Source organism: Schistocerca serialis, chromosome 7 (genome assembly GCF_023864345.2).
Source record: "Schistocerca serialis cubense isolate TAMUIC-IGC-003099 chromosome 7, iqSchSeri2.2, whole genome shotgun sequence".
Lineage (NCBI taxonomy): Eukaryota > Metazoa > Arthropoda > Insecta > Orthoptera > Acrididae > Schistocerca > Schistocerca serialis.
This window is the reverse complement of record NC_064644.1, coordinates 573,746,439-573,774,275: the sequence shown is the minus strand read 5'-3', so window position 1 is coordinate 573,774,275 and position 27,837 is coordinate 573,746,439. Positions and strand designations below refer to the sequence as shown.

Genomic DNA, 27,837 nt, shown 5'->3' with positions numbered 1-27,837 from the left:
GATTTCATTTGCTCGCGCTTATACAGGGTGTTACAAAAAGGTACGGCCAAACTTTCAGGAAACATTTCTCACACACAAAGAAATAAAATATGTTATGTGGACATGTGTCCGGAAACGCTTACTTTCCATATTAGAGCTCATTTTATTACTTCTCTTCAAATCACATTAATCATGGAATGGAAACACACAGCAACAGAATGTAACAGCGTGACTTCAAACACTTTGTTACAGGAAATGTTCAAAATGTCCTCCGTTAGCGAGGATACAGGCATCCACCCTCCGTCGCATGGAATCCCTGATGCGCTGGAGAATGGCGTATTGTATCACAGCCGTCCACAATACGAGCACGAAGAGTCTCTACATTTGGTGCCGGGGTTGCGTAGACAAGAGCTTTCAAATGCCCCCTTAAATGAAAGTCAAGAGGGTTGAGGTAAGGAGAGCGTGCAGGCCATGGAATTGGTCCGCCTCTACCAATCCATCGGTCACCGAATCTGTTGTTGAGAAGCGTGCGAACACTTCGACTGAAATGTGCAGGAGCTCCATCGTGCATGAACCACATGTTGTGTCGTACTTGTAAAGGCACATGTTCTAGCAGCACAGGTAGAGTATCCCGTATGAAATCATGATAACGTGCTCCATTGAACGTAGGTGGAAGAACATGGGGCCAAATCAAGACATCACCAACAATGCCTGCCCAAACGTTCACAAAAAACGTAGAGCAATGAGTCGCATGTCAACACAAGCACCGAAGTCAACATTACCTTCCTTCAATTGGGCCAACTGGCGGTGAATCGAGGAAGTACAGTACAGTACATACTGACGAAACTAAAATGAGCTCTAACATGGAAATTAAGCGTTTCCGGACACATGTCCACATAACACAGGGCCGGCCAGAAATTCTGCACGCGTGCGGTGCTCCTGCACATGTGCAACTTCCGGGTCACAGCGTGCACGCCGCAGCCATCAGCGTCCATGTAGTGCATGTTTCTACGCACAGATGTCGCTTTATCCACTTGCTGGGATACTCTGTACCGGCGCATTCTAGTGCGCTTTCCACGGCTTGCAAGCCAACCTGTATTAAACGTTTAAAATACTGTCACAGTCCACTCATTGCGACGTCTACTTTTATGTTAAGAATTTAACATGATAATCGAGTTGATGTGTCTCATCCATTTTCTCAAGGACATTTAATTTTGCTTGCCGTTCTTCACTGTTGAGTACACTACACTCGTCTTTGTGATATGTATTGTAGTGCGTTTCAATTGAAAACTTACGCTGGCCGCGTATTATTCGGCGGCATAGCAAACACTGAGTTTTCACCAACGGCTACAAAAAAGAATTGCAGTTCCCAGTCATTTTTAAACGACTGAGAACATAGATCTCCCGTCCTTTGCTTTTTCACAGTACCTGCCATTTCTCAGTACTTCTCTGTTAAGGTTGCGGTTACCAGGGGTAAACGAGACTGGGTATGTTGCGCTCTTGCTTGTACCACATAAACAGGGAAGTGGAGCCGCCACCGGTCATTTAGGACACACGTCTAATAACAGATGTCGCTGTCGCACACGTGCGCACATGTTTGCACATGTGCAGCGTTTGGCCGGCCTTGACATAACATCTTTTCTTTATTTGTGTGTGAGGAATGTTTCCTGAAAGTTTGGCCGTACCTTTTTGTAACACCCTGTATATGTTCATTGATTATTTTTGCTTTTGTAACGAGCTACTTCCGACGTAACATTGCTTCAACGTTGTAAAATTTGACTTTAAGTCATTGCCCGTACAAAAGTGCGAGTTTTGTAAGTCGAAGTCACTACATTTCTTATTACGAACAGCATAAGTCTGCTGAAATATCTATAGTTTTTTACACTACAGCGACCTTGCGCGAAAGCGGTAGTGTTGCAAACAGCTTTGCCTATCACGGTAACCATTTGATTTCTGTTTCTGAAAGTATATGACAGATGTGTGAATCTTTCATACAGTCCTCGAATTAGGACGGTGAACAAGAGTGTCTCGGCACGGAGAGGAGTGAACACGCTCGTCGAGTTTCGAAATGTGGATACGCGCCTCCACAGTTAACAGGCGATGTAGTAAATTTGGAAGAGAGCGAAAATATTGTGCCCATTCTCGCGACGGCGTCTGCAGGAACTGCGAGCGCGCCGACCCAATCCCGCTAAGAGGTGCGCGGCGCCGCCTCTGTTTTGCCGGCTGCCGACGTCGGCTGCTGGGGCGCGCTGCGCTCACGTGACTGCCCACCTGCCGACTCTCAGTTCGCAGGTGCTGGCCGAGTTGTAGCGCAAGTGTCGTTCCTAGACATGCACAGACGGGAAGGAAGGATCCCATCTGACCGTCTGACCGTCAGGAGACCACGATTCTCCGCGGTGGGGGAGGGGGGGGGGGGGTGCGCACATTTATTTATTATGAAAATCACGTACAGTACTCGTACAATGAAACAAAAACGTGCTCTTTTTTATGCTCTAGTTTAGACTTGAGACTAGCGATGACACAAAATGGTCCAAATGACTCTCAGCACTGTTGTTGTTGTTGTTGTTGTTGTTGTTGTTGTGGTCTTCAGTCCTGAGGCTGGTTTGATGCAGCTGTCCATGCTACTCTATCCTGTGCAAGCTTCTTCATCTCCCAGTACTTACTGCAACCCACATCCTTCTGAATCTGCATCGTGTATTCATCTCTTTGTCTCCCTCTACGATTTTTACACTCTACGCTGCCCTCCAATACTAAATTGGTGATCCCTTGATGCCTGAGAACATGTCCTACCAACCGGTCCCTTCTTCTTGTCAAGCTGCGCCACAAACTCCTTCTTGACACTTAAATCTATACTCGATGTTAACAAATTCCGCTTCTTCAGAAACGCTTTCCTTGCCATTGCCAGTCTACAATTTATATCCTCTCTACTTCGACCATCATTGTGCTCCCCAAATAGCAAAACTTCTTTACTACTTTAAGTGTCCCATTTCCTAATCCAATTCCCTCAACCCGACTTAATTCGACTACATTCCATTATCCTCGTTTTGCTTTTGTTGATTTTCATCTTATCCTCCTTTCAAGATACTGTCCATTCCGTTCAACTGCTCTTCCAAGTCCTTTGCTGTCTCTGACAGAATTACAATGTCATCGGCGAACCTCAAAGTTTTTATTTCTTCTCCATGGATTTTGAGACCTACTCCGAATTTTTCTTTTGTTTCCTTTACTGGTTGCTCAATATACAGATCGAATAACATCGGGGATAGGCTACATCTCTGTCTCACTCCCTTCCCAACCGCTGCTTCCCTTTCATGCCCCTCGACTCTTATAACTGCCATCTGGTTTCTGTACAAATTGTAAATAGCCTTTCGTTCTCTGTATTTTACCCCTGCCACCTATAGAATTTGAAAGAGAGTATTCCAGTCAACATTGTCAAAAGCTTTCTCTATGTCTACAAATGCTAGAAACGTAGGTTTGCCTTTCCTTTCTTGTAAGATAACTCGTAAAGTCAGTATTGCCTCACCTGTTCTACGGAATCCAAACTGATCTTCCCCGAGGTCGGCTTCTACCAGTTTTTCCATTCGTCTGTAAACAATTCGCGTTAGTATTTTGCAGCCATGACTTATTAAACTGAGCACTATGGGACTTAATATCTGAGATCATCAGTCCCCTAGAACTTAGAACTACTTAAACCTAACTGACCTAAGGACGTCACACACATCCAGGCCCGAGGCAGGATTCGAACCTGCGACCGTAGCGGTCGCGCGGTTCCAGACTGAAGCGCCTACAAGCGCTCGGTCACAACGGCTGGCACCGATGACACACATTCATATTATTAAATCTCATCTTTGCCCGTGTTTAGATTCTCTGAGAACAAAAGTGAAGCTTCTGACAAGTACAGAGGTTGAAGAACGACTTACTCGTACAGTGCTGGCCATCAAAACCGCGAGTCCACGAAGGCGGCATGTAACAATCGTCGATGCGAGATGAAGTGCACTACACGTACAGGTACAGATATGTTTGGCATTTAAGGGTAACTGCAGCAAGTAGGCGCACGTTGCACAAATACAGTCATTCAGAAACCGCACACTAATGCTGTACGTTTGTCAGAAGCTGGTGAAGCGGCCCGCGTCAGGAAGAACAACGGCTTTTGAAAACGACATTTTGTCAATGAAGTGAGTGCGTATTTATAGACGTAATCACATTCTTATGATACAGTCGTAACCGGTTTCTGCAATACAATGACCATATTCAGATTCTACAACAACACTATATGTATTTCGTATAAATTTAGTTGGACTACTAACAAGCCTCCCGAAGTTAAGCGCTGTCGGGAATGGTCGGCACTTGGATGGGTGACCATCCAGGCCGCCATGCGCTGTTGCCATTTTTCGGGGTGCACTCAGCCACGTGATGCCAATTGAGGAGCTACTCGAATAGTAGCGTCTTCGGTCAAGAATACCATCATAACGACCGGGAGAGCGGTGTGCTGACCCCGCGCCCCTCCTATCCGCATCGTCCACTGATGATGACACGGCGGTCGGATGGTCCCGGTAGCCAGCTCGTGGCCTGATGACGGAGTACTAACATGCCTCGCTACATATTGCACATATTTTTAGGTTTTAATATAAATTTTCTTTTGTATTATAGAATCTGAAGATGGTCATTGTACGGCCGAAAAGGATTATGCCTGCGACAGAGGGCAGTGCGGATGTTTTTGGTACCTCCCAAAGAAGTTTGATTGGGGAAAACAACCTACCGAGCTGTACGTTTAAGCGACGCAGTCAACAGCCTGGTAAAGATCTTTGTTTCGCTGTTGAGTAACGTCAAGGGAATCGCATTTACCGAGGTTGGAGGTAGGAATTAGGAAACCATCGAGGAAACCATCTGCAATCGGCACGAAAGGTGACAGTGACATAAGGTCTTGAGAAATTTCCTTCCACACTGGCGCCAGAAGAGGACGAGATGTCCGATAAAACTCCAGTGGGAGGCCATCAGGGCCTTTTCGTAGAACCTGCCTGGATAGCGTGTTGCACTTCGTCCTCCGGTAGCAATCACATCCATCGTCGCATCGACGGGAACCGAGCCAAAGGATAGTCTGGAGACCGTCGTAATGTTGGCAGGGCAGTGAGTGACGTTGTTCAGAGTACTGCGTGACGCAACGAGGATGGAGGGCAGATCCGATATCCTGTTGGGCATCAGAATGCTGTCCATCATCACTCGCAAGAACATTAATCAAATTCCTCCGACGGTGGCGTCGTTCCGCTATGCATTGATACATAGATGGACGCTCTTGCACTAACCCATCCTGTGTGCGCACCCTGACCATGCCTCCTTCAAGGTGGCGGCGAGATAGGGACGTAAGCTGTGCCTTGGCACGTTTCGCCATCTCCTGGCGCCCTGGCGAATGCGGCATCATAGTACATTTCCGGAGAATGGTGAAATAGAATTCCTGAGTCCGTCGCCACCACGCTGCAACCTCCCTTCCATAACCAATCAAGGCCTTGTGGAGAGCAGACTTTGCACAGAGCACCAACCATGACAGGCCAGACTAATAGGCATCGCGGCGTCGACGACATGCTGCCCACGTGGTCTCGATGAGCGGCCAGCAGTCCGGTGAAATAAGGTGGATCGTGTTCAGTTTCCATGGTCCATGGCCGCGCCACACACTTTGGCGGCACTGAGTGATGGCGCAGATATATGCGTCATGGTCAGAGAACGCAGTGGGCCAGACTTCAGCAGCCTGCACGTCACTGACAATATCGCGGGCCAGGTAAACGGGATTGAGTCGGCTGGAAGATTGGCTAGTGAAATGCATAAACCCCGGACGATCGCCATGAACATGCGGGTGCTGGAGAATCGTCGCTAGCGCCGCTCACTGAGAGTGGCGTGGTAGTTGGTTTTCGGGTGCCTGCGTGCGGTTGAAATCGCCTCCCATTATCAATGCATCCTGAGGGATCCTGACGCCACTAAACGTTAGAGCGATACCTCTGCCAACAGGGAGACAGGCTGAGCAGTGCACGGCTCGTGTTAATGCCATTTATTATTTGTCATCGTCTATTACCGTATTGCCGCCTCGTTTTCTTATTCCATTTACTGGCGCCACTAACTTCCTGCCTCACTGGCCCGTGAGCGGCAGCAGCAGCGCGCATCGATAAGTGCACTGTCGTACCGTCTCTGGAGCGACCGATAGTATTTCCGGGTCGTCGTGTGTCTGGCAGTCAGTTGCAAACGGACCAGCAGAACACTTGGGGACGGACCATCAGTGTAGTCGGGACGCAGCAGCAGTGAAGTTGGGGGACGGAGCGCCGGTGAGACGCCGACACATGAACTGCACGACGGAGGGAGATGGGATCGGGACGACCGTTAGTTGGTCGTTTGGTTGGTCGTCTCATGGGCCGACGTATGCTTGGTCCTTTCACCGTTTCCGGGCCTGGGCAGTCGGTCGGTTGGCGTGGAGCAGCGACGAAATCTCCGTGGCTCGTGTCAAGCCGGGGCCTGGCGGCGTCCACGCGCGGTGGGAGTCTGAGGGGCTGTTCCCATTGCTACGAGCTCCGTGGCTCAGCGATCCCGGACACGAAAGATAAGTTATCCTGTCGCTTGGTCCGTTGACTGTTGGTCGGTTGGGTTGTCGTCGGATCGTGAACGGTTGGCCCGACTGCCTATCTCACCTAAGCGAGCGTTAGTGTTTGAATTCCACGCCGTCCCTGTAACATCTGAGCGCCCTTGGGTGTACTGACTTTTTTATTGGTTCTTGTCGTTTGTACTTGTATGGCTTCTAGCCGATCATTTTTTAAATTAAGGTTGTTTTGCCCTTAAGGCGTAAGATTCTTAAGGCCTTCACCCTAATTTAAAGAATTGTTTCACATAAGACCTTTGGCATTTTAAAGGTTTTAATGTTGTTGAATTTTAAGTTTTGGGCCTTCAGCCGATTTTGAGTTTGAGTTGTTTTGCTCTTAAGGCCTTCAACCTTAATTAAAGAACTGTTTCAGGTAAGGCCTTTGGTATTTTTAAAAAAATTAACGTTATGGAGTTTTGCCTTCAGCCGATATGAATTTAACTGCCCGCATCTCGTGGTCGTGCGGTAGCGTTCTCGCTTCCCACGCCCGGGTTCCCGGGTTCGATTCCCGGCGGGGTCAGGGATTTTCTCTGCCTCGTGATGGCTGGGTGTTGTGTGCTGTCCTTAGGTTAGTTAGGTTTAAGTATTTCTAAGTACTAGGGGACTTATGACCACAGCAGTTGAGTCCCATAGTGCTCAGAGCCATTTGATATGAATTTAACTTGTTTGCTCTTGAAGTGTCTGATTCTTTGGGCCTTCAGCCTAAATAAAGGACTGTTGTAAGATAAGGCTTTTTTAAGTTACTGGCCTTCAGCCGTTTTTAAATTAAAGTGGCTTCCAGCAGGTAATTAAGTTCCAAAGATTAAAGTTGGGTGTTTAAAAAAATTATTTTTGGGCTCCTGTAATGTTTGATCCAATAATAAAGTTGTAGGTTCGAGTGTCACTGACAGCCCCTTATTTTGGCACCTTTTCACAATTTAAACTACCTGTTCTGTCCTGCGGGTTTACGCTGGGCGTTTCACAGGCAACTACATCAGCGAGGATATCGTCAAGTAAGAGAATCACCACCGCACTATCATTAGCGTAAGCATGAGACACATGTGCTGCAAAACCATGGGAAGCACAGAACGTTGCAAGATTCACCTCCTGACTCCTGAAGGGGAGCTACGTCAACGTCCACGGCATACAGCATGTCACGGAGTAAAACCAGTTTGTGGAGTACGCGAATGGTATTGACATTGACTCTGGATATGGGATAAGTCTGGAAGGCTGCCATCGCCAGAAGGACAGGCGATTCAAACACGGAAGATCAGAGGGAACTCCCTGATAGGCCCCCACGGAAGGGCCCATCACTGCAACGGGGAGGGAGCCGACTCCACCAAGCGTGATCCATCGACCTGTACACCTCCAGAATGTCCATCCTCAGCATCGGCATCATCCACCCAGGAGACAGAAGTGTCACCAGGAGTATTACCAGAGGTGCGTCCACAGCTAGCATCAGACACAGAAAGTGAGGCTATCGCATCAGACGCAGGCGTGGGAAGGTCGATGTCCGGAGGCGGACGCTGACTGGAGATGGAGGCAGGGAAGGGCACCGCGTCTTCAAGTGTCAGGACGTCAGAGGACAGGGCACAGTCAGTAGCACGGTCGTCATTCTGTGCAGACTTGCGATGGCCGCAGTCATCAGACGGGGTACGGCGTTATCTCTTCCGTTTCCTCGGAGACCGTTGCTTCCTAACATGCTGTTCCGTGTCAGAAGGCGGGCGGCTGTCGTCCGACATGGCCCAGATGGCAGAAAGGGTGGAGGTAGGTAGAGCTCCATGATCAACAACCATGGGGTCGAGACAAACAGCTTGAGCCTGTGACAGTCATCATTCATTTGTACTGCATCCGGCAGGTGTACAAAGGACAGGCGAAACTTCCATCTCGTCGTCGAGAGGAGCCGACACCGGTACCGACTGATTCACAGGGGCGTAGCAGGCAGCACCACCGCAGACGCGTAAGACAGAGGTAACACAGTGGACGCGTGCAGGAGTTCAATTTTTATCTGACGGGCACGATAGAGGACACGGTACATTTCTAACGTCTTCCACGTCTCAGCCACGCGGACTGACGACGTTGTCGCAAAGTTTAAAAGCGGCCATCACAACATGCGACGGTTCTTCAAACGGGAGTTCGAAAACCAGCAACGTTCGGAGGCCAAAACCAGCGCGATCAGCCACGATAGTCGCTGTATGTCCATCAGACTACCGGAACTTGAGATCATTAGCGTGACGCTGCACAACGTCGGCGCGGATCTCGTTATTCGCCGGTTTTATGTACGCAGTAGTACTAAGGATCGAAATATGTGTTCCGAGATCATCTTGTGGCGGGAGGCGCGTTTCCTCACGTATAAAATGTTCAACCTCGGAGGCATTCGGTCGTTAGTGATCTAACGGAAAAGTTAATTTAATTGTCGCTTGGCGGTAAGAAAACGCCACGACGATCAATGAAGTCGGGCTCGGAAACAAGCCTCTAAGCGGATGTAAACAAACGCGCGTTCGCTCGCAAACAGCACAGCAGGCGACACGTCAACAAAGCGTGTGCGCCTCATCACAGCCAAAGGCTGTCTGGCTGTTGCGCTATCGGCGCTCTCGGCGGAAAGAGTTTACCATGCGGGTACGTAAGCGGCACCTGTAAAAGTTTCTTTCCTCGGTTTTTGGAAAAGTATATGTTTGCGGGCCCATTACCGGACGACGAAAAATTTTCTATTTACAATTATCTATCGATCCCGCCAATTTGGAGTCGGCTGCTCATCAAAACCTTTAGGGGTGATTTTCAGAAAAACAGGGGGGTGTTGTGCCAAAATATTTTAGAGTGCTTCGTTTTATGTCGTACACAAGCGAACTGCTAAATTTAAACCGAATCGGTTGGCCGTGTCTGAGGCCTTCCCCTTGTAAGTGCATGTTCACAACAGAAACAGAATATTCTCCTAAGAGGAGGGTGAGATGTGGTGGCTGTATGCCACAAAAAGCGAAGCTGATTGCATTTTCTGGGAAAGTTATCTCCAGTATTTTCTGGAATGTTTTCTTATTTACTGTGTTATAAAAGTCATAATGATAGCTGGTGACGACTTCCGGAAGAAAACATAGTGAGTGACATTAAGGAGCCGGATAAAAGTATGGAAACATCAGAAACAAGACGCATTACCATGCCCAATACGCGTAAGAAACCCGCTGGCACTCAAAACAGCTTAGAGTCGTCTCGAAATGGATACAGAGAGGTCCTCTATAGTTCTCATGGGGATCTTATACCATTATTGCTACACAATAGCTGCAAGTTCCGATAACTACGATTGAGTCGTAACATACCTCTGGAGCGGTTAGAGTGGAGGCTATTCTTGTGACTGCGCTTTGCCACGGTGCGTCTGATCGCTATCACCTACTTAGGCGTGCGTGGAACGATTCTAAGGCGAGGCGCCTTCATCGATGCGTCCCCCTATCCTTCACCTCTACACCATTTCCTTTCCCAGGGTGGCTTCCGTCGATTCCCCCTCCCGGATGATGCCCTCTCTCCCTCCATTTATCCCTCCTGTCAACTCTGATCCTCACCTCCCCTTCCCTTCCTCTGTCCTTTCCCTGGGCTCCCTCTCCCCCCCCCCCCTTCCGTCCTGTTTTTTCCCACCTACCCTCTCTCTGCCTCCCTTCTCTCTCCCTTTTGCTCTACCCTCCCCGCCTTTCCCACTCCTCGTCGCGCCGGCCCAGCCCCCCTCCCCTTTTCTATGTCCCCTCCCTCCAACGGCTCTTCCTTTTTTCCTTTTCTCTCCTCCCCCCCCTTTTTCCCCTCTTAGGTCCACATCTACCCCTCATCCGCCACCGTGTCACCTGTATAGTGTTGTTATAAGTGAGCATTGAGTGTTGTGCGTCCCGTGTCAGAGTTGCGAACAGCCACCATGCTGTCGCTAGTTGTGTTTCTTATCTCTTGCGAATAGCAACCAGACTGTCGCCGTGTTTTTTAATTGTGCCAGTCTCGTTCTTGTGTATTTTCATCCGCATCGTCACCGGAGTGTTTTTATATTTTAAATTCCACAACTTTCCGCCATTTTACAGTTTTTTACAATGTCACCGTTTTATCGCCTGTTTTTCTTGTTTGTTTATAGTCTCATTGTGTTTTTTTACTTTTCTGTAGGCTGTAGAGCAGCCTTTCGGGCGGGGGAAATTGAAATCCAATAAAGAAAAAACAAGTTTCGAAGATGAGGTGTCGCAGCAGCGAGACGCGGTGGGAGTTACACCGGTTATCGAGAGAGGGCAGCGACCCTGTCAGTCGTCGTCGTTGCAGACATGGTCGCGCCGAGGTAGCGGGTGGGCCGTGCGAGCCCGGAGTTTGCGGATGCAACGCTCGTGAGTGGACGGCGCCGCGTGAGATTTGGCGCTAACAGCGGAAATGTGGCCTCGCTGCGTCTGGAGGACAGTAGTCGTGCAGAGGCCCAAGACAACCGACTGCGTCCTGTCAGCAGGCCGAAAGACTTCTGCCTGCCTCTGCCACCTTCAGCTGCTTTAATTGTGGTGGGTGAGTTGTTTTCTCATCCAGGATCGTTCTTGCAGAATTAACTGTTCAGTGGCCCTTTACGACTTTCGCGTTGAGCAGTGGTACCTCAAACGTCCTGTCGCGTTTTGTGTGCGGGAGTTCCTCGTCCTGTAGGTGCCGTGTTGCTTACAAGTACTACCTGTGTTTACTGCGTAATTTACTAGGTCTAACTTACGAAAGTTGTGCAAATTGTTCAAACGGTATAGAGCTGGCGTACGGGAAATTTTACTGGAGTAATATCCGTGTATTAAAGATTAATGCCTGGTAAGGTTTATAAGTGCGACTGTCGTAAAGCCTGTTATGGGGTTTGAATTATGTTGTATTGGGTAGCAGCGTGTGTAGTCTTAACTGTGAGTCAGTCAAATTACTATTTACGGTTCCTCGTGCGGTAATCGATTACATACTGGTTACCTCTGCTCAGCTGTGTGCGGAAGCAGCTCACATTATCCAATGTCGTTTTAGTTGTAATTTTAAAGGTGTAATGTAATCTTAACCCTATAATGAGCTGTGCTTTTACTGCTTTACGCACTTATAGAATATTTCAGTAAGCCTCTTACTTAAATCATTTGGTGGCTAAAGTGTCAATGAAAATTTCCAACGTGCTTTAAAGTATCGAAATTTACTTCAAGAACTTCCGGCTTATCAGTGTTTGCAAGGTTAATATCTGATTAAACATCATGCATGCATGAGGTTGGCTGGCTACACAGTTGGCGTAAGAAGGGCCACGTCCTTGCGGTTCGTTTGGTGTGTTGTAGAAGGAACTTGTTGTTTTCTAAGGTGGCCGGGCTACGCGTCACGAGCTGCTGCGTGACCAGTACAGCCAAGTGAGTCTTCGACCGCGAAAGTTTTTGTTGTACAATTGGTACAGGTATTCTACCTTTAAGAATTTCTTTTTCCGATTTAAAACTGTAGCTTGTAAATAATGTTTTTGGTGTTTTACACAATTCAAAACACTTCAAACCCTTTCGGAGCCGCCAGGCTTATTACCCCTTTGTCAGATAGTTTTGTCTAAAGAATTTGCATCGAACAAGTAGAATATATGTAAAGTCTTTTCTTAAAACATCTTGTTTTTTTAACTAAGAAAACCAAAGCTATATTTTGCAACTAAGCTCTCTCGCAAGCAAGAGCATAACTTCAAAGTTTTTTTTTTTATTTTACTAAAGGAAGTCACTGCCATTTGGCGTAAATTAAAAAAAAAAATTCTCAAATGTTACGCTTGTTGCTTTGCAACCGTTTCCCGCAATTCTGAGTTTATCTATTATTTGAACAAATAGTATGATGGAATATCATTGCCTCTGCACAAAGAGAGCTAGTTGTTTCGATGCCCGGTAAATAAAGTTTGTTGTTGAAAATCCTCTATGGACTTGGTCCTTTGGTTCCCAAGCAACCTCGGGACCTGCTGGCAAATTGCACAATGCACTCCCAACTACACAGCATTGATACCGGCAAGATATCTATCACAGTTGTTTAAAGATTTTAGACAAGCTCCGAACTTCAATAATATCAATGTGACATAAAATGTCGTAGGAGGGAGGCGACCATTATTTTAATAATCAGTAGGTCTTCATTCAAGTTGACTGGGTCGCAATGGTAAAAGTCAAACATCTGGCAAGAAATGACTTTGTTGCTCATACGACGAGTTTTGGAACTTAGTCACAATCACCGCCATATCTACGTACATTAATCGCTCGTGGATGTCTGGTAATGAGTAAATTCCGAAACCCGGCACATGAGAAATAAAGTCAACCCAGCCTGATGTTTTACCACTGCGGCCCAATCAAGTCTAGCGTCAGATAACAAATGACAAAAGAAATATCTTTTATTGCTTGATATAAATACAAATGAACAATTTTCGGATTCTCCCCTGCGGGTCCCTGGGTTAGAATACGTTCGAGATATTCGTGCCTGTCGTAAGAGGCGACTAAAAGGAATCTCACACTTTTCGGCCCTATGAGTTCAGGTCCCATTCTATGGTTTGACCTGCCACTTTCGAAATTCTACAGAAGTGCGGGCCATATGGGGGACGCCTTACGTAGTGCACGAGTTATCATAGTGCCCTAAGATTTGATCTCCTGAATCTCTTATCATGGCTTTGCATCTCCACCTGCCATTCAACTACTTGGGCGATGACACATTCCAGGGTATGTCATCTCCTTCCGTTGTCTCCTGTCCTCTTTCACCCCCATGACACTATTGGATTTCTCTGCGCTCAATATCCAGCACAGCAGCCAGTCCGTTGTGGTGGCGCCGTCATGTACCCATTTGGTGGTAGCTCCCTGACAACATAGGGATCGCAGTGCTGACGCCTGAGCTGTAAACTCTCCGCATATGCCAAGGAGTAGATGCTTGTCTTCTTGGGGCATCAGGACTCCCAGCAATGGCCATCATGCAAGATGGCCTTTGCTGTGGCTCGGTGGCACCTGTGGGGAGAGCCCCTGATAGGAGTGGGTGGCATCATGGCGGATGACCCGCAATGAAGCGGACTAAGTCATCTCTCGCTGGTGACAGTACGGCACCAACAGTCTCTAAAAAGAGCAAGATCGAATACAATGCCGACAGCTATGACCCTAAATCGTTTCCCTCCCCTGCTACACCATGGGAGGAATGTAGGGCTATAGAACGGAGAGAGCCATATTTGCCTCGGTTTTTAGCTGTAGCTGAACTGGTGTGGACTCCTTACACCTGCTGTGACGTTAACCATACGTCCCTCCCCCTATGCGGCGCTTTAAGTGCGGGAAGTTCGGGCACATGTCTTTCCTCTGCACATTCAGCGCCACATGTCGGGGCCGGCCGGAGTGGCCAAGCGGTTCTAGGCGCTACAGTCTGGAACAGCGCGACCGCTACGGTCGCAGGTTCGAATCCTGTATCGGGCATGGATGTGTGTGATGTCCTTAGGTTAGTTAGGTTTAAGTAGTTCTAAGTTCTAGGGGTCTGATGACCTCAGAAGTTAAGTCCCATAGTGCTCAGAGCCATTTTTGAGCCACATGTCGGGACTGCGGACGTCCACTGCTCCCAGATAACCATGTGCGCCTCCTCCCACTGCGTCAACTGTGGAGAGCACCACTCCCCCTGCTTGCAAGACTGCCCAGTACTCCAAAAGGTGCGGAAAATCATGGAGGACAAGACCCTGGACCGGTTGACTTACACAGAGGCTAAACGTAAATTTGAAAGATTACACCCCATTCTGTTGACGTCGACATATGCTGCAGCTATGTCACCATCGCCGTCCCAAGTGCCAGTGGTTCCTCACTCTGTGCCACGAACAATGGGCCCTCTGGGCCACCAGAATACATCGACCCCCTTAGTAGTGGGGGGCAAATCTTCCTCCATTGTTCCCAAACCTCCCCCCCCCCAAACGCAAGGGGCATTGGTCCCCTCCCCCCTGTCAGAGAAGCAACAGCCTCCTCCAGCTCGTCTCATGTGGAAAGGGTCCCTTGGGGCCCTCTCTTCCAAGGTCTCCACTAATGCCATGGCGGACACTCGTCTTGGCTCAAGAAGCCAGAAGCTGCTGGACGAAGAGCTTTATGGTCTTCCTCCATGCCTGAATCTGCTTTGGAGAAATCTTCGCAGCAAGCCCTTATAGAGAAGCGAGAGAGCACCACCACTCCTTATCAATTCTGCCTCTGAGGATACAGTGGCCACCTGTCTGAGTTAGGGCAACTCATTGCCCTTCAGGAAACCTGGTTCCCGGAAATGCGGACCCCCTGCTCTCTGTGGCTATTGGGGATATTAAAATAACCGTAGTGACTATAATAGAGTGTCAGGTGGAGTTTGTGTCTATGTTTTGAACTCAGCATGTAGTGAACCTGTGCCCCTTCAACCCCTCTTGAAGCTGTGGCTGTCAGGATAAGGACGACGCAGGAAATAACTGTCTGCAACATACATCTTCCTCCAGATGGTGCAGTACTCATGAACGCATTGGCTGCACTAACTGATAAACTCCCTATACCTTTCCTACTTTTGGGAGATTTTAACGCTCATAACCGCTTGGTAGTGGCACCATGCTTACTGGCCAAGGCAGAGACATCGAAACCTTACTTTCTCAGTTCGACCTCCGCCTCTTCACTACAGTTTGCCTCCACACCCTTCAGTGTGACACACAGCACATATTCGGCCATTGATCTCTCAGTTTGCAGTCCTGGCTTTCTCCCATCTATCCACTAGAGAGCACATGACGGCCTGTGTGGTACTACCCACTTCATGTGACTGCCCCAGCGGCAGGCCCACGGACGCCTGCCCAGATGGGCTTTAAACAAGGTAGACTGGGATGCTTTCACCTCTGCTGTCACCATTGAATCTTCCCCACATGGTAACATAGATGTGGTGGTTGAGCAAGTAACTACAAGGATCGTTTCTGCAGGGGAAAAGACAATCCCTCGTTCTTTAGGGTGTCCCTGGCGACAGGCAGTTTCTTGGTGGTCGCCATAAGTCACTGAGGCAATTAAGGAGCGTCGCCGAGCTCTACAGCGGCATAAGCGGCACCCTTCCTTGGAGCACCTTGTAGCCTTTAAACGGCTCTGTGCCCGCGTTCGCCAGCTTATCAAAAGACGGAGTGTTGGTCGAGATACGTCTCGACTATTGGGTGCCATACATCACCTTCCCAAGTATGGGCAAAGATCAAACGAGTTTTTGGGTACCAGATCCCAACAGGTGTTCCCTGTCTTAACATAAATGGCGTGTTATCTACTGACGGAAATGCAATTGGCTCTGAGCACTATGGGACTCAACTTCTGAGGTCATTAGTCCCATAGAACTTAGAACTAATTAAACCTAATGACATCACAAACATCCATGCCCGAGGCAGGATTCGAACCTGCGACCATAGTAGTCTTGCGGTTCCAGACTGCAGCGCCTTTAACCGCACGGCCACTTCGGCCGGCTGGAAACGCAATTGGCTCTGAGCACTATGGGACTTAACATCTATGGTCATCAGTCCCCTAGAACTTAGAACTACTTAAACCTAACTAACCTAAGGACAGCACACAACACCCAGTCATCACGAGGCAGAGAAAATCCCTGACCCCGCCGGGAATCGAACCCGGGAACCCGGGCGTGGTAAGCGAGAACGCTACCGCACGACCACGAGCTGCGGACGAAACGCAATTGCAGAGCACTTTGTTGAGTACTACTTGTCGGAGAATTATCCCCCAGCCTTTCGAGCTCTCAAATGGTGAATGGAAGGGAAAGTCCTCTCATTCACTACACGCCTCAATGAACCCTGAAACTTCCCATTTACAGAGTGGGAGCTCCTCAGTGCCCTTGCACAATGACCTGACACACCTCCTGGGCTAGGTCAGATGATTAAACATCTCTCGTCTAACTTCAAGCGACATCTCCTCGTGATCTTCAACTGGATCTGCTGCGATAGCGTCTTTCCATCATAGCAGTGCTCAAACCCCGCAAAAACCCGCCTGATGTGGATAGCTATCGGCCCATCAGCCTCACCAAAGTTTTTTGTAAACTGGTTTTTTGTAAACTGCTGGAACGTGTGGTGTGTTGGCTTTTGGATTGGATCCTGGAGTCACGTGCCCTTCTAGTTACGTGCCAGGGTTGTTTCCGCCTGGGTCGCTCTACCACTGATAATCTTGTGTCCCTCGAGTCTGTCATCTGAACAGCTTTTTCCAAACGCCAACATCTTGTTGCTGTCGTTTTTGACTTACGAAATGCGTATGACACTACATGGCGACATCACATCCTTGCCACATTATACGAGTGGGGTCTCCAAAGCCCACTCCCGATTTTTATCCAGACTTTCCCGTCACTCAATACTTTCCGTGTCAAAGTTGGTGCCTCCCACACTTCCCCCCTATCCAGGAGAAAAGGGGTCGTGCAGGGCTCTGTATTGAGTGTATATTTTTAGTGGCCATTAACGGCCTAGCAGTAGCTATAGGGCCGTCTGTCTGACCCTCTCTGTATGCAGACGACTTCTGCATTTCTTATTGCTCCACCAGTACTGGTGTTGCTGAGTGGCGCCTACAAGGCGCAGTCATGGGCGCTAGCCCACGGCTTCCAGTTTTCGGTTGCAAAGTCGTGTGTTATGCACTTATGTCGGCGTCGTACCATTGATCGGGAACCAGAACTTTACCTTACTTACGATCCCCTCCCTGTAGGGAAGACATTTTTAGGACTGGTTTTCGACGCCCGATTGACTTGACTTCCTCACCTTCGTCAGCTTAAGCGGAAGCGCTGGTAGCACCTCGCCCTCCGCTGCCTGAGCAACACCAACTGGGGAGTGCCCTTGTTCATGTGAGGAAACGAGAATTCCGCGAGAGCGCTTTGTTCTGATTAAAACAGCCACGCCGAGAACTAGAATAATGCGGCAATGTCTGAACATACCCTCATATTACTTTTGTTGTGAATTTTGCTTGTTCACATAGACTTTATTCTATTATTAAATTCTCACTAGAGTCATCTTGAAAAGCATACATTATGGCGCAATTTTATATTGCTAACTTATTTAAATGTATTACGGTTGCTGTTCTGGTTTCCGATTAAGCACTTGAAAGAACACTTTGGAGCGACTTGTTACTTCATCTTGATATCAGCAAGCTCTTTCTTTTCCCCATCTTTCCTTGAATAGTTAAGTGTAGATGCGTGGCTAAGTGAATTTCAATCCACCGCAGGTGATCAGCCAAGTTTCGCTTCCTCAGACTAGGATTGTCCACAGATATTCAGTAGAGAATGAAGCTTCTGGAACGCATTTGTCTGGGTAACATATTTAAGTGTTTAACATTGCAGGATCACAGGTTAACGTAAGCACGAGACAAGCCACTGCAAATGTGAAATGCTGATACATTAATTAGTGGTGTAACCGATAGAACGTTGAGTACAAGCATGCGGACGTGCATGCATTGTATTGTACGGGTGCCGGATGTCAGTTTGTAGAATACAGCTCATGCGTGTTGCACTTCACCGGTCAAACGTGGACAGTAAATGCTGTTTGTGGATGACACTGTAGTTGTCGTCCCATATGTACTCAACTGGAGACAGATCTGCTGATCGAGCAGGCCAAGGCAACATGTCGACACACTCTGCAGAACATGTTGGGTTCCAACAGCGCTATGTGGGCGAGCGTTCTCCTGTTGGAATGCATCCCCTGCAGTACGGTTCATGAATGGCAGAACACAGTCTGAAACACAATTCTGCAGTCAGGGAGCGTGGAATAACCATCAGAGTGCGCCGACTGCCATACGAAATCGCACCCCACGCCATAAGTCGATGTGATGGTGCAGTGTGTCTAGCAAGCAGACAAGTTAGTTCCCAGCCCGCAACTAGCCTTCTCGTAAGCAGCACACGGGCCATCACGGACACAGAGGCAGAACTAGCTTTCATGGGAAAACACGAGACCTCCACCTTGTCCTCCATTGAACTCTCGCTTGACACCGCTGAAGTCGCAAATGGCGGAGGTCTGCGGTCAGTGGAACGCACGCTACGGAGCTGTCCTTGAAGTAACCGATCTGTAACAGTTCATTGTGTTGTTGTTGTGCCAACTGCTGTTCAAACTGCTACTGCAGAGGCAATACGATGCGCGACAGCCAAACGCCGAACACGCAGGTCGTCCTTCACAGTAGTGTCACTTGGCCGTGTGGAGCCCGATCTTCTTGCGGCCGTACGTTCTCGTAACTACTGCTGCCAGCAGTTATGTACAGTGGCTACATTCCCGCCGAGTCTTCCTGCGGTATCGCAGAACGAACATCCAGCTTCTCGTAATCCTATTACACGGTCTCGTTCAAACTCTGTGAGGTGTTGACAATGGCGCCTTTGTTGCCTTAAAGGCGTTCTTGACTAACATAAACTCAACACGCCTAGTTTCAAAGGTAACTAACGCCCACGGCAGTTACATCGGGTATGTAAAGGAAAGCTCATTTGCATCCTCATAGTGGATGATGATGATCATGATGATGATGATATTTGGTTTGTGGACGCTCAACTCCACGGTTATCAGCGCCCGTACAAATTCCCAACCTTTGCTCAGCCCAATCTCGCCACTTTCATGAATGACGATGAAATGATGACAACACAAACACCCGGTCGTGTCGAGGCAGGTGAAAATTCCTGACCCCGTCGGCAATCGAACCTGGGACTCCTCATAGTGGAGCTACTAACGACTCTCTCATGCGACTTGGGTTGAGATTTGGATGACATCATCTTTCAGATGTAGTATCACGCCTACCAATTGCCTCTTGGTGTAGCGATTTTTTCTCTCGCATCAGTGCAGTTGGAGCGCGTGGCTAGCAGGCACGCCACAGGCGTCGCTCCCCAGCGCTGGCTGGGCCGTTTCTTAAGACGCTCCTGGGTCCGCCGGCGACCCTTGAGTCTCGCTGTTCTTCGGAACACAGTTCTAATGGAAGTTCAGGTTCTTTGTGAAATTTAAATGCTGATTATTGTTAGCGAACCACTCGATTATTTCTGGAACGTGCTCAGAAATGGTGTAAGTGTAAGGTTTTCATGTGTTTCTTGTTACTGTAAATTGTTCACCTTTACTGTACTTGGACAAAGCTGAATGACCGCCCTGCAGAAGTAGTGAATAAGATCATTGACTCTGTTTTTAGTTTTATCTGCGATTCACTTGCTAGATAGTCAATTGTGCATCACTGAGGCATTCTTATTTGAGGCTGCTGGAACCTCCAAGCACACACCACAGACAGTGTAGACCGCACACGTCCATATCTCTACAGTATCAAGATTTGAAACCGACATCATAGTCACGTGATTCAGGGTAAAAATTTGGCACCCAGATTTACTTTTCTGACCATTTCTGAACGAGTGTGAAATGTTCTGTTGTCCTTCTGAAAAAAAAAAAGAAATCAACTTGTATTTATAATGTCACGCTTCGACAAAAAATAGCTATACGACATGTAATTTTATTGTTTACGTCAATACCTCGGTTCGGCTATAAGCGTCGAAGACTGTAACCGTGGGCACCACTTCACAAAACGCGCAGTAACGGAAAGTGTGAACTTCCTGCCCCCCAATCACGTGACTTGGATGTAGGTTTCAGTATAACGAGTTCATGCTCAGCTGTTTTTCCTACGGTCTATGCCACCAACACCCGCTAGACAGTGATGATCATCACCGAGGTCCAGAGTACGTGTTTCAGTGTCACCCCGCCTCCATGTTATTTATTTATTTATTTAGATGCTATTACTTTTTAGTCTGTTATCTACATACTAGAACAGATCGAATGTTGCTCATGAGTGCCATGAATAGATCACATAATATTTTAACATAATTTCAAATCCATTAGCCGGCCGTGGTGGCCGAGCAGTTCTAGGCGCTCAGTGCGGTCGCTACGGTCGCAGGTTCGAATCCTGCCTCGGGCATTGATGTGTGTGATGTCCTTAGGTTAGTTACATTTACGTAGTTCTAAGTTCTAAGGGACTGATGACCTCAGATGTTATGTCCCATAGTGCTCAGACCCATTTGAACCATTTTCAAATACATTAGTGTAACTACGCACTGTAATGTTTAAGAGATGAAAATCTACATAGAATATCTACATAAAAAGAGAAAGAAATATTAATAATTTTAAAAAAGAATCATGAATAAATGTGTGCACTGAGAGATGGCTGTGAGGGTGTCAGGAAGGCATTCGTGGCCTTCCCCGAGGCTCATCTACTCCCTACTTCCGGACGGATGCTACACGTGACTCTGCTGTGACGTGTGTAGTTGTCATGGCGTATGGCCTCGTGTTGGTTGTCTCTCTGCCATGTACGCTTGCAGTTCGTGAGCTGATATTTTGGTTTTGAATTAACATTATGTCACAGTTTCTCATTCCTTATTCGTTGTTGCTCTTGCGTCCAGTATCTCCTTTGCCTTACCATATTTGCGCTTTTTTAGCCAACATTGTGCACATCTCTTTCTGGCGGCTAGGTGTAGTGGTAGTGCATAACATCACCAGGAGCGCCTTCCTCCGTGCGTGTTGTTCCACACACGCCTGTCGGGCGCAGGTGTAGGCCTACACTTGTCCGTGCTCGCCGTATAGCTTGTGCTGACCTTACTTTCCTGGCTCTAAGAGCCCAAACGCTCGGCCCATAGCCCGTAACAGTGAATAAGCTTGCGGAGACGTGCGTTATTGTTGCACTTAGTGGCAACACATCACATTCCAGGCCTCCACAATACTTTATAGGTTTACAGTGTATGGGTTTAATATGTGTACTTTCTAAGGAGACTCATGAAATTCTTCTTAATTAGAGTTTATTGCTCTCCTCGAACTGTCAACTCTCAGATCCCTGTCAGTGGCAGCTCCCGCAGTTCAGTACCTCAGAAACAGAGCGACTTACCCAGGACGAGCGTGGGCCAGCTCTCCATCCGCGACGTGAGGCCCTTGAGGAAGATCTGGTGCAGGAAGAGCACCGTTTCGCTGTTGAGGAAGATGGAGTTGACGTCCTCGTGCGAGCAGGGAGGCTTCTTGGAGCTGGCCGCCATCTTGAAAGGCCGCAGGAAGCACGAGACGAGCACCTCCATCTGCTCCATGTACTCCTCCTCAGCCTCCACCATGCGGAACACCAGGCTGCAACACAGACCGGGCTTCGAAAACGACTCCGAGGTTACCCAGCGGCAGTTAGTTAACGAACGTGCTTACATAAAAAGCAGAGCGAGTTGCGGGCACAGAAAAATCGCAAATAGAACAGTAAAGCCATTAAGACAAAATACTTGCTATATTATTTTGGATCACTGGTTACAACTCGTAGTGTAGGTCATCTTGAAATCCAGATTAGTACGAGTATTAACGCGAATCGCAGCTTGCTAGCACTGCGAAACTTCACAGAAAATTAAAAGGAAGGTCAGCGTTGGTCGTAATATTGAAGTTTTATTGATAGCAGAATCGATAACTCATTGTGATCGCTTCTCAGTTTCGGTTATTGATAACTTGATACCAGTGTCTGAGTTTAATGTGTACAGCACCGAAGATGATCACTATGTGACCGAAAATCGATTCTGCTTTCAGTAAAACATTAATATTACGACCAACGCTGACCTTTCTTTAAATTAAACATATAGTCGTTGTGCACACAGCACTCCATGGAGTCGCGAGTCAACTCCACAGAAAACATAAAAATTCTCATTGCTGTTGTCTTTAATTACAGATGGTGGTCAGGTTTCCAGAAACTACAGATCTTCAGTAACGAAAGAGAATACAAGAATTTCAGCCAGACTATAGGAGGATTATAAGGGAGTATCGGCAATGAAACAACACTTTGCAAATATATTCCAGACAGTGTGAACACATACAATGAAACTTGTGTAAGAGACAGAATTCAAAACAATGAAAACAGAACAGAAACTTATGTCGGATAGTCGCCTCATTTGGTCAGTTAAGGTGGCGAATGGCGCAATGATAGCACCGAAGAGAAAATCTCAAAAGCATTACAACATTTTTCAAGTGTTCATGAATTACACGGATAGTGAGTTTCCGAAGTAAAACTATCCATGTATAAACAAAGAAAAGGCATCAGGAGGTGATGAAATTTCGTGGAAGTGGCATAAGTTGGAGGAAAAATCTTACAAAAGGTATCTTTAAAAATTATTTAAAAACTTTTCGATTAAAGACGACGCCGCAAAAGAGGAATAATTTTGTAAGTATTCCACTTCGCAAGAAGCAGACAGACAATATACAATAATGAATGGGAACTGCCTGAACGATGCTAAAGCATACCCAGGAAATGACGTTATATGACCACAACCTGATGATTTGGGAAATAAGGAAGTATCGAGAGGGAAAGCTGAAGAGAAATTAAATATACACTCCTGGAAATGGAAAAAAGAACACATTGACACCGGTGTGTCAGACCCACCATACTTGCTCCGGACACTGCGAGAGGGCTGTACAAGCAATGATCACACGCACGGCACAGCGGACACACCAGGAACCGCGGTGTTGGCCGTCGAATGGCGCTAGCTGCGCAGCATTTGTGCACCGCCGCCGTCAGTGTCAGCCAGTTTGCCGTGGCATACGGAGCTCCATCGCAGTCTTTAACACTGGTAGCATGCCGCGACAGCGTGGACGTGAACCGTATGGAGCAGTTGACGGACTTTGAGCGAGGGCGTATAGTGGGCATGCGGGAGGCCGGGTGGACGTACCGCCGAATTGCTCAACACGTGGGGCGTGAGGTCTCCACAGTACATCGATGTTGTCGCCAGTGGTCGGCGGAAGGTGCACGTGCCCGTCGACCTGGGACCGGACCGCAGCAACGCACAGATGCACGCCAAGACCGTAGGATCCTACGCAGTGCCGTAGGGGACCGCACCGCCACTTCCCAGCAAATTAGGGACACTGTTGCTCCTGGGGTATCGGCGAGGGCCATTCGCAACCGCCTCCATGAAGCTGGGCTACGGTCCCGCACACCGTTAGGCCGTCTTCCGCTCACGCCCCAACATCGTGCAGCCCGCCTCCAGTGGTGTCGCGACAGGCGTGAATGGAGGGACGAATGGAGACGTGTCGTCTTCAGCGATGAGAGTCGCTTCTGCCTTGGTGCCAATGATGGTCGTATGCGTGTTTGGCGCCGTGCAGGTGAGCGCCACAATCAGGACTGCATACGACCGAGGCACACAGGGCCAACACCCGGCATCATGGTGTGGGGAGCGATCTCCTACACTGGCCGTACACCACTGGTGATCGTCGAGGGGACACTGAATAGTGCACGGTACATCCAAACCGTCATCGAACCCATCGTTCTACCATTCCTAGACCGGCCAGGGAACTTGCTGTTCCAACAGGACAATGCACGTCCGCATGTATCCCGTGCCACCCAACGTGCTCTAGAAGGTGTAAGTCAACTACCCTGGCCAGCAAGATCTCCGGATCTGTCCCCCATTGAGCATGTTTGGGACTGGATGAAGCGTCGTCTCACGCGGTCTGCACGTCCAGCACGAACGCTGGTCCAACTGAGGCGCCAGGTGGAAATGGCATGGCAAGCCGTTCCACAGGACTACATCCAGCATCTCTACGATCGTCTCCATGGGAGAATAGCAGCCTGCATTGCTGCGAAAGGTGGATATACACTGTACTAGTGCCGACATTGTGCATGCTCTGTTGCCTGTGTCTATGTGCCTGTGGTTCTGTCAGTGTGATCATGTGATGTATCTGACCCCAGGAATGTGTCAATAAAGTTTCCCCTTCCTGGGACAATGAATTCACGGTGTTCTTATTTCAATTTCCAGGAGTGTAGTAACTGTAAAGGAGTTAGGTATAACATTCGAATGGAATACAGCTCTATAATCATTTATGTGTTGCTCAATGACCAAGTGTAAATCTTCCAGATGGACGCAACTTGGGCGCCTATTGTGTCCCTAACCTTCTTCAGTTTTCCAGCTTGGTAAACGGAACTTTCAGTTTAATGTGGAACACGAACTATGTGTCTTTTCTGGCGAATTTAAATCACTGCCAGACGGCCGGCCGCGGTGGTCTAGCGGTTCTAGGCGCGCAGTCCGGAACCGCGCGACTGCTACGGTCACATGTTCGAATCCTGCCTCGGGCATGGATGTGTGTGATGTCCTTAGGTTAGTTAGGTTTAAGTAGTTATAAGTTCTAGGGGACTGATGACCACAGTAGTTAAGTCCCATAGTGCTCAGAGCCATTTGAACCATTTGAACTGCCAGACGAATCCAAGATAAGGGAAAGTTCTGTGGTCCAACTGAGATTCTATCCCGTGCACTTTGCTTTTCAATACGCCGCTTTATCGCTCGGCCACCACGCTAGATGGGAGAAAACCTAATGAGGAAATGAGCATAAATGGAAGTGAATAAAAATGAGGGACAATCTCATGACAGCAACAAAAGAAGTTGTGGGAACAGAAAATCTAAAACCATCAGGGAGATATCGGTAACTGAAAACATATTGAAGAAGATGGAAGAGCTGGTAAAATGGAAGAATAAGCATAACAGAGAAGGAAAAGTGATATATAGATATTCGAATAACGAATTAAGAAGAGAAACGGAACATGCAAGCGATAAATGAGTGAAAGGGAAATTTGAAGAAATTGGATAAATGGAGGGAGAGGGAAAGTACAAAATCATATATAGAGCAAGGATGAGTTGTATATGTCATGAGACGCCAATGAAAAGCGACACTTGCGTCCAATTGTTTCCATGGCCCATGTTCAAGGGGAGTAAAAATGAAAGTATTGTGAATGTTCTGTTCGAATTATATTAATGAGCCTTTGTGATGGGACTCTGAATGGAAACTTAAACGTATAGCTTTTTACTTTTTGTGAAATACGGCTCAAACAAAACAAAATCGTAGCAAATACTAGTGAAAGGGTGTCTGAAGTATGAACCTGCATGCAGGCTTCGTTACTCTTTGCGAATTCCAAGTTTCTGCATGTAGAAGCCGCATGTTCTCAGGACTACAGCGACATCTGCACGTACACCGCTGTCCCTCCTCCCCCTACCCCTACCCATCCCCCTACCCGCCCTTTGTCCGGCTCAGATGGATTAGCGGAAGCTGAGCACTAACTCAGCACAGTAAACCACGTACGCCCTTGCGGCTCGCAAATGAACTCTCTGGTACCCTGCTCCTGCAATGTCTCCCATGTGAGTATATTCTCGGCACGTTGTTCAGACGGCAACCCTCGGTACAGCTGTGATCGTGTGACTCGCTATCATGAGTCGTCCCTGAACCATTATCACAACACGTTATGTTACTGCGTGGATATTAAAACCTTTATCGTAATTTATGTTTAGTGGAGTATAATTCCCCATTTGTGGCCCATATCGTCGCTAGAACGATATGGTGATGGTCTCTGCTGTCTCTCCTAAGATTCGTCAGGCACATTTTTCTCTGGTGCTTTGGCAGATATTTTCAGTTTTCTTACCGCAGTGTTTATCTGCGGTTGGACCAAACAAATACTGCTCACCACATGACGTGTGAAGCTGTGTGTTGATGGAAAGTTCCAGTTTGGCTCAAATGGCTCTGAGCACTATGGGACTCAACTGCTGAGGTCATTAGTCCCCTAGAACTTAGAACTAGTTAAACCTAACTAACCTAAGGACATCACAAACATCCATGCCCGAGGATTCGAACCTGCGACCGTAGCGGTCTTGCGGTTCCAGACTGCAGCGCCTTTAACCGCACGGCCACTTCGGCCGGCAAAGTTCCAGTTTGTTTCCCATTTCAAACAAAGTATTTTTAAAGTGGAATTTTACATAAACATTAGATAGAGTGGTCCGAAATTAGTCTAGTCCGATACTCGTTTTATCGATGTGTACACTGAAGCGCCAAAGAAACTGGTATAGGCATGCATATTCAAATTCAGAGACATGTAAAAACGTGGAATACAGCGCTGCGGTCGGCAACGCCTTTGTAAGACAACAGATGTCTGGCACAGTTGTTAAATAGGTTACTGCTGCTACAATGGCAGGTTATCAAGATATGAGTTTGAACGTGGTGTTATAGTCGGTGCATGAGCGATGGGTCACAGCATCTCCGAGGTAGAAGTGAAGTAGGGATTTTCCTGTACAATCTTTTCATGAGTCGACCGTGAATATCAGGAATCCAATACAACAGCAAATCTCCGACATTGCTGCAGCTGGAGAAAGATCCTGCAAGAACAGGACCAATGACAGCTGAAGAGCATCGTTAATTTGCAACTTCCAGAGTAGGTAAAAATCTATGAACTATATGCATCCAAACTTTAACCATACAACTCCTTGTAATAGAACCTCCTAATGTCACTGTATAAGATTTTACTGTCTCTCTTTCTTCTGATACGTCGAAAAACAAATGCCATCTGATTGCTGGCATCCACCATACTACATACATGTGTATCGGTCCACTGGCGCTAGTGGCCAGTGATTGAAGTCGCTCACACAGGCCTGTGTAAGGTTTTATTCCATAGCCTATCAATCACAAGAGATGATTGCCGTGTTGTTATTTCATAAGCAGTCTGATGCATTGCTTTTCTGCTGTAGCACATCCAAGCAGTGAATGACTACAGCTTCATACACAGCCATAAATTTTGTTTTTCTAACGTGATTTCTAGGTCTTTGTCATGTGCTGTCAGGTATTAACACATTTCGATCCATTGGCTCTTACATAAAGCTGGACATCACATGGTGTAAACTGTGCAGCTCCCACAATACGCAGGGTGGTAGGTATAAAACTTAGAGACGATGTTTTTTATTGACAAAAACGTAGAAAACATTGCAACATATGGAAACTGGAAGAATTTGCAGTATTGTGGAGTGTTTGATCCCATCTTTCACAGTGATGTGGTAGCAGAATGTCTCGGTGTTCCATTTTGAAGAGACAAAGGGCATTGATTCTTCATATTGCAGCCATGTACATGGTTACTGCTCTGGTGTTGACCATACCCAAAAGGTGCCGTTCAAACAACTCACGGGGTAGTAGAGATAAAAGGAGGTACTGTAATCTTACTCGTCAAAAATGTGGTGGACATCACAGCATATGGAAACAGGATGAGTCTGCAACATTGAGGAACGTCTCCAAACAAGTGTCTGAATGTGATGACCTCTACATTTAACCCACAGTGACAAGTAGCAGATATCCAGTGTTCTGCCAAGTGTTCCATCTCAAACAAGTGGTGTCAATCAATCATTATGTGTAATCAACAGCATACCAGTCAATGGATGGGATGGAAAAGACACCGCTGATATGGGACGATATAGGCTACTATAATAAGCACTGCAGTTGATAGGGCGATCAATTTTAGTAGTTTTACTAGTTCTTCAATAATTTTAACACCTTCCAGTGATATAGCAGAATGCTTCCCAGT

The 27,837-nt window shown here is 47.6% G+C and overlaps 1 protein-coding gene across 1 annotated transcript in view; it reads right to left on the bottom strand.

Annotated features, from left to right (window-relative positions):
* The window catches only part of LOC126413258 (ras-specific guanine nucleotide-releasing factor 2-like), a 1,992,910-nt gene that overhangs the window by 911,177 nt on the left and 1,053,896 nt on the right, over positions 1-27,837 (bottom strand). Inside the window, 1 exon segment of the mRNA XM_050083160.1 lies at positions 21,385-21,614. Within this exon segment, the coding sequence (XP_049939117.1) occupies positions 21,385-21,614 (230 nt within the window).